The sequence below is a fragment of the Varanus komodoensis genome, unplaced genomic scaffold (genome assembly GCF_004798865.1).
Source record: "Varanus komodoensis strain SLA01 unplaced genomic scaffold, ASM479886v1 scaffold12, whole genome shotgun sequence".
Lineage (NCBI taxonomy): Eukaryota > Metazoa > Chordata > Lepidosauria > Squamata > Varanidae > Varanus > Varanus komodoensis.
In genome coordinates, this window is record NW_025335349.1 from 26687420 (window position 1) to 26695171 (window position 7752).

The 7752-nt window shown below is 42.8% G+C and overlaps 1 protein-coding gene across 4 annotated transcripts in view; it reads right to left on the reverse strand.

The window, feature by feature from the left end:
- Positions 1-7752, reverse strand: part of LIMA1 (LIM domain and actin binding 1) — a 53893-nt gene that overhangs the window by 38052 nt on the left and 8089 nt on the right. For all 4 annotated transcript variants that reach the window (XM_044422026.1, XM_044422027.1, XM_044422025.1 and 1 more), the window contains exon 2: positions 1322-1453. In XM_044422026.1, coding sequence (XP_044277961.1) covers positions 1322-1440 — 119 coding nt within the window. In that variant the 5' untranslated portion in view covers positions 1441-1453. The remainder of the gene's footprint in view (positions 1-1321; positions 1454-7752) is intronic.

Consider the following 7752-nt stretch of genomic DNA (forward strand, 5'->3'; position numbering starts at 1 on the left):
ACCTAAACATTTGGAACTCAGACTCATGGTTTGGGTTCTAACTTATAGTAGTGGCAAACAATAGTTGGGTGGGATGTCCGAACTGAGCCAGAATGCACTTTCAGATGGCAAAATATGTTCTCCCCAGGACCATCAGAGTGGGAAGCATGTACAGTTGCTGGAGAGATCCTTAAAGATAGTGCATTCGCCACCACCAAATCTTACCCATTGGTGCAAGAAATAATGTTCACTCTGTTCTCCTAAGTGGAGGCACCAACAGTTGTTTGTTTCCTACAGCATACCTAAGTTGCTTTCTCTCTTAAAAGTTTATTAGGGACCTTGCCATTTTAACTTTCTTGTACACATGCCAAGATAAGGCTGTTTGCCATCAGCTATGCTGGATTATCCCCTATTGACTGGCTGACACTGCAGCAGCCTCCAGGTGTGTATACATGTACGCATGCGTGTGCACACACACACTTCCTCTTCCCCCAGTTCCAAAGAACTGCCATGAAGCACGTATTTAACCAGGAAGTGTTTACTGGCAGATTTGGCTCATCTAAACCAAGGATCTATTTGGACACCGAGATAGTGTGATTTAGAAGTGGGCCAAACATTAGCTTCGACTCTCCTGATAGCAAATTGATATTAAAACTGCTTTCTCACCTTCCAAATGTGTGGCCCCAGTACCCAACATCCTCAGATGGCATCAGAGATTACAGAATTCAAGCTTTTGCAGCATGAAGATGATTACTTCATTTTTAAAACAGAGCCATGCAAAGTATGTTCAGCTGTGTGACCAGGGAAAGAATGCCCTAAGAATGGCTGACATTAAAGTGATGCTGAAATTAAGCAGATGTGGATCTGACCTGTCCTTTGGATAGGAGACCACTGAGAGCCTCACAGTGGAATTAACAGTACGGTTCTGATTTTTTTTTGGGAGGGTGGGATGCTTCCATTTTTCAGTACAACTGACTCTGCAGCCTGTCCACAGGACAGTCACCCAGGGTCACTCAGAATTTCCTCTGCCATAATTATTTAACTGGATAGTGCCATTATTTGACATTTCTCTTAAACATGCCATTTATTTATATCAAAAGTTATGCTCGGGTTCCCTGGAACTATCCACTGCTATTTTTACTTCATGTAAGTTTGCTTCTTTATGGATCACTTCCAGGTTAGCTTCTGGAAAGGAATGAGATTTAAAATAGGTTTAAAATAAAAGACCTCTTAAAAACAAACAAACAAACAAACAAAAAAACAAGTATCATCAGCTACTAGTAGCTACTTCCATCCCCGAGGAACACACAATACTCTTTGCTGAGATAGTCAGAGAACTTACTTTGAGAACCTCTCCAAAAGAGCAGATGACTTGTTCCTGTTGACAAGAGACAACTCTTTGGCGGTGATCCTCAGAGAATGTGAGGCCCATTGCCTTCTGTTAAATGGAGATGGCTCCATCTTGGAACAGAAACTAGAAAGGGAGGTAAAAAAAGACTAATTTTACATTCATCTTTTTCACTTTCTCTCTTCCCTAAATAGCCTTCTAAAAATCTCTTCTTCCCAGAAGCTTCAAGGGACAGTATGACTGATACTCTTGATTAGAAATTGTTTTCACACTAAATTCCTGGGAGATGCTTGAAAAAATGCTCAGTTAAAAAGGTTTCTATAGAGCAAATACTCTCTCAACCTATAATCCAGATAACCTGCAAAGCAGAACTCCTTTCACTTAGTAAAATGAATACATGGAGTCTCCTTTCTGGTTCTTCTGCATTCCCACTGCCACCAGCCTAAAAGCTGTGTGGTAGCTATTTTTAAATATAGTCAAGTTGTACATAAATCTATTATATAAACTATGTAAGTAGTAGCAGGTAGACTTCAGGTGTTTCCAGACTGTGCTTGTTCTACACTGGAGGGTCCCCGGGCAAGATACCCTCAATGGGCCCCTCCCTGAGTGCACCAGCCTGCTCACTGCCCTTGTTGACAGTGGACTCGCTCGTGCTGCTGCTCCTCTTTCCCATCACTGCTGCCACTTGCTGGCTCCACAGGCAAGAGGGGAAGCGAGTGAGTGGGCAGTGCAATCTTCTGCTCCTCACCACCACCACTGTGTGGGTCAGAGGCAGGTGAGGAAGAAGTCTTCAGAAAGACTCTCTTCTGGTGGGGGCCAAATGAAAAATGGAAGGAAAAAAATTCTAGTGAGTGGAGCTGCCAGAAGGAACAGTCCAAGCATGGCTCTTTAAGTGCTATGAAACTTGCACTCTTGGGACTGTTACTTTCCACTCTTTTACAGGCATGTGCACTGTTCCAGCTAGCTCCAGCTAGCAGAAATGCCCTGAAATCAGAGACGTTTGACATCTATACCTGCCACTGTGCATCAAGAAAGATTTATTTTTAAACAGAGGAACAAAGGTGAAGAGAAGGAACAATCTGAGAAGGAGTGGCCTCTCCAGAAGTCCCCAACCTTGCCTGCTTTTGATGCTGACCCTGTTTCCAAGATAGAATTTTATGACACTATTGTTCTGTCTCATTCATAAAAGATCCAGATACCATTATCTTCCACTTGGGCCCCTCCCATGTTTTCTTTTTCCTTAAGGAAGAGAGTATATCAAGGAAAGAATACAGAACAGCTGCACAGTGACTTCGGTTTGCTAGTGACTGGGAAACCTCTGTCTGGAAGCACCTTTTGGTTGCAAATGCATTTTCTGGTTACCTTCTAAAACAAATCTGAAATGTATACATGAATAAGACATTGCTGTTATGAAGAGTAAGCAAATGCAGTTCCCATTCAAACAGGGCTTATGGTAGTTTTGTATTGCAAGAGAAAAAAACAAACACAACAAAGATCATGCATCCCAGTTCTAATTCTTCTAAAATGCATCAATAAAGACAGTGAAATAAGTTTGGTTCAGTTCAGTTGTAATTTGACTACACAGTGCTGCCTGCTGCAGACCATGAGTATTATGCTGTATAAAGATTCAAGAACAAAAGTATGTGGAAATTCACGCCTAAGTTCTTCTAAACATACAAAGCCTAAGATTTAGGGCTGAGAAATACTGCTGAGCACCTTTATTCTGTGCACAATCCCCTTATTATGCCAATTCAAAGATCACAAAAATGTGCAAGTTTTTGAGGTCTCCAGAAAGCTTGCACTTTTTTTTGATCTTGGAGAGATCTAGATTTATTATACTATGTGGATTTTGGAATTCTCTTTCCTAGACAATATGCTACCACATTATTTATTTTGCCCATTTTCCCCTTTCATAATTTCCCTCATTTTCTATAGTATTCTTTGTGTCCTGACCTCCCTGAGAGCAGCATTCTAGCCTCACAACAACCTTGAAAAATACACCAAGCCCTCCCAGTCTGTTCCATGGGTAAGCAGGGATCTGAACTGCATTTCCCTATGATCAAGCCCAGCACTAACTACTAAGCGTCTGAGTGTCTTGAGGCAACTGAAAGGTAGAAGAAATATGAGACAGAAGCATCCTTGTCCCAGCAAGTTACTGAGTAGCCACCCCCAGTTACAATTAATTGCATCTACGTCAACCAGCATTGTTCTCTTTCTTCTGGATTCAACATAGCAAGCAAAAGGGCATGACACATACTGCATAAGGCAATACTTTATCTTTCAGGCAAAATCTCCTTTCCCCATCTGATAATTTCAAACACATCAACATACAGCCATAAGCAAGCAATGCTTTAAGTGTCACTAGTGCAGGGATTGGAAGCCTCCGGCTCTCTGGTTGTTCAAAAGTACAACCCCCTTCAGCCTCAGGCACCACGTCCAGAAATCAGGAATTGTCAGTTTTTAGTCTGAAACATCTAGAAGGCACGTGGGTTGCTTACCCCAGTCCTAAATTAGTATTTACCTGAAAAACAAAGTTTCTAATGCCTGGGTTTACCCTAGGTAATTATTTATAAAATGCACCTCAAACCACTGTTAGTACTGAGCTTTTGACCTGACCAAAGGGCATTCTGTGTTCAAACTGCAGTTGATTCCAGCCTGGGGGAGGGAAGGTGCCAGGCATTCTCCCATCTCCACTGAGTTCTGCTCCTGAAGGTTGGGAAGTCTGTGTGTGAGTGGGCAGGGGAATAAATGCAGAAGACAGAAGTGTATTTCTTTTTCAGGTTCAGAAGTGTCTTGAGAACACCCAGGAACATTCTTCTTCAGGAAGGCTTGCTGGTTCTAGGACTTGACTCCACTTAACTTCAGTTTCAGAAACAGACAAGACCACCCGGGATACTGAAGCAAAGTACTGGAACTGATTCTTCTACTTTGTGGCCCAGTCACTCTCCAAAGGTCGCAGAAACATGACCAGAGAACAGACTTTTTATTCTTCTGCATAGCAGAAGCAGCAGTGACAGCTGCAGCAAGGGAAAAGTGCTAAAAAGCAGAAATTGAAGATTCTTGTTATAGAAGCATAAGTTCTCATACATTTGCTTGAGAATCTGTTTTATTAATTTTATTACATGTGAATTCATTTTTATCATTTCTACTTTGTATTAATTCTTGGATGCCACCTTGAGGGGATGCTACCTGTAAATGAGGCCAAAAATAGTTTTAAATTAAGAAAATACATGTGTATGAGGGCTGGAGCAGCACACTGGCAACATAAATTACCTAAATCCCTGGATTCAAATGACAGGACCCCTCTGCCATTAATTCCTTAGGAGGCCTGAGGACAAACTTTGGTGGTGCTGTAGTAGCCACTTCTTCATTCTTCTGTCAGCCTTGCCCTAAGGCAGGCAGGAGTGCCCCAATTTTAACTTCAAAGGCGACACAGGAAGGGCAATATAAAAGCATCCACACCACTTTCTGCTAACACCACTGCTCTGCCTCCTCAGGAACTTTTCTCCCAGTATGGCTGTGTTCTCATATCTGAACACAGCTGGAGAAAAAAGGAGTGTTGTTGTTGGTTTGCAAGAAGATAGATTCCACCCCCAGCAAGGTTCAGCTCCCTTCTCACCTGTATACCTCTCTTGATGCTAAAATTAGACACAGTGCTGTATGTGATACAGGCAGAGATATGGACAGGCATGGCTAGTTTGTCTCAATTCTAAAGTAGAACTCTTTTTTTCCTTCTATTTATCTTCCCGTGTGTTGATATTCTCTCTTAGTTGTCACCTGTACAAATTGGGCTGTAGCTGACCACCTGATTTGGAGATGGCTGCAAACTGATACAGGAACAGAAATCAGAGTCACTGGATTTCAGGGGGCAGATGCTGCTTCTGTACACGAATAACGTGCTGTTGTTCAGTTGTTCAACAAAGCTGTACAGCAGACCTTTGCCTTGTTAAACCTCTAGAACTTTGAAATTATTTCATGCAAGTATTCTCTATTTTACTGTTTAGCTGCCACAGTGCCAGCTGAAGGTAGGTAATGGGAGGGAGGAAAGGAGTGCTCACTGGTGCGCGCGTGCTCGCTCGCGCGCTCGCGCGCTCGCGCTCTCTCTCTCTCTCTCTCTCTCTCTCTCTCTCTCTCTCTCTCTCTCTCAGGCCATCGTTAACATACTTCATGTTCCCAGGGGTGAGTTTGCAGGACAGGCTGCCCTGCACTGAACAGAAACACTCTTGGAGCAGCGAGTTCTTCCTTATTGCCACCTTAGGAAAGCAAAATTGGTTCTCTTTCTACCTAGTAACCAGTTCATGCTGTACCACAGCAGCAGAGAGAGTACAAAGGGCAACTTGACTAGTTCAGTAGAGCTTTCCTGGTATATTTTTCCAAGCAAAGCACAACCACTGTTGTCTGCTCAACACAACAGACATCACATATTGGGCAATACCCAGTGTGGTGCATGTGCTGCAGAAAGCCAGTGTTGGTGTGAAAAGGTAGTGTCTTCTAAAGCAACCAGAAATTAGCTGAACTGCTTCGTTGCAGAATGGAATGAAATAGTGGAGGTAGCATAAGAGAGGTTGGCTGAGCCATCCCTTTCTATAAACAAATGTTTGGGCTAATTTCTGCAGTCATACCAGGAAGCACTCCCTCCCTCCTGTGCTGGTGGTGGGTTTTGTTGGCACACTGTACGCAGCAGAGGCACAGTGGCAGGTGGCAGCATTAGATACAGCTCCGAAGCACATTCATATTAAAGGCTGCCACCTCTGAAGATGTTAACATGAATCAAGTTTTAAATAGCATGCATTCCCTGTAATACTTCACTGTAGATACCAAAAATTTTCAAGATGGCAATTTCTTTTTCATTCTTTATTACAGACATGCAGCAGAACCAAAATAGTTTCAAAAAGTGTGCCGTGCCATCTCTGTTCTGCATATCGGTTGGACATAATTATACTTGACTGACTCAAGTTAACAACATAAAGGAATAAAGTTAGTATTAATCAATGATGCGAGACATTTATTGGGTGGTGGTAGCTGCTTTGGAAATCAAACAAAAGCCAGAGGGTCTTTTCCTTGTTGAGATGCACATTCCAATGGTGGATGACTGCAAGCCCAAACCTCAGGAGGGCCACTCCCCTATTCTCTTTCTGACGCCTTTTCTCGCTCCTTTCTTGGCAGGTTGCTGGAGGAGATACAGATTGTCATGCCAACACTCTGAACTGATCACTTTAGAAGTGAGGCCAAGGGTTGCAGCTTGCCCACCCCAATTTAAATCCGTCCTGCCAGCCTCATGACATTTTAATTAGTGACAACACTTCTCTGAAAAACACTCTGGGACCCCTGCCTTCTTTGCATCATGTTCTGGTAGTATCCTTTTGTTTTGCTGTTTCCTAATCTCCTGGTTAAACAAACCTCGTGCCCCTGTTACAGTGTCTCACAGAAAGCAGTGACACAAGGAGGCAATCACTGTCCCTTATATGCCATCATTCCCAGCCTTTGATGCACATTTATGGATACATCCTTAATAAAAGTAACAGCACCAGTGGTCCTGTACACAAGGTCTGAGACCATAAAGGGGCTTTTCATTCTGAAGAGGAGGGCAGTCTTAAGAGGTCGTGGAAATAGGATGGCTGCCATCTAATAATATGAGAATACCCAAAGGTGGAATGGGGAGGACATGTGATTGTGGAGAGGCCAACTTCCATTCTATGCCAATGTTTTTCAAGATACAGGGTATATGCACACCCCTTCGGAGGGAGATAAAATGCACACCAAAGGGAGGTGCTAAGTTCCAGGATCCCAAGGCAGGTGGATGCTATATTACCATTACTCAAGATCAAGGTGGACCAAATGCTTCCTGACAAGGACCCTCATGGATCAACCAACCCTAACCTCTTGCCCCATTCTCATCCCCAAGTAGTTTGAGAAGGAGGTCTTTACCAGAAAACTGCTTTCTTTCTCATTTATTTCCCTGTGTCTGGTATAGCAAGCCCAGTATTTTTGTGTTTACGGTAATGTTTTGCATTGTGTGATTGTGTTCCTCCTACACCACAGTATCTTTTTTGAAGTACGGAGTTCATCAACCACTTGACATGTTTGCATTTGCAATCCACCATTCCTTGAACACCAAATGCAGGCCTCTCTGTGCTATCACTTGCAGAGAAGATTGTTGCTGCTCAGGCAGTGGGGAGCAGAGCTCAGTATGTTTAAGAAACAGCAATAAATTGAGTTTGAATAGATACTTCAGGAGTTTATTCTCCAGCTCTACCATGCTGAATTATTATAGCTCCAGCCTCACAATTTCATAGTACACATTTGTTCAGAAATAATAGAAAGGCTGTTTTCTTCTAAGCCTAACTTACAGGCTCTTAGGAATTTTGCTTTTGTATTAAAGGGGGAAAACATTTCTGTACATATGCAACACTGGAGCAGCCTTC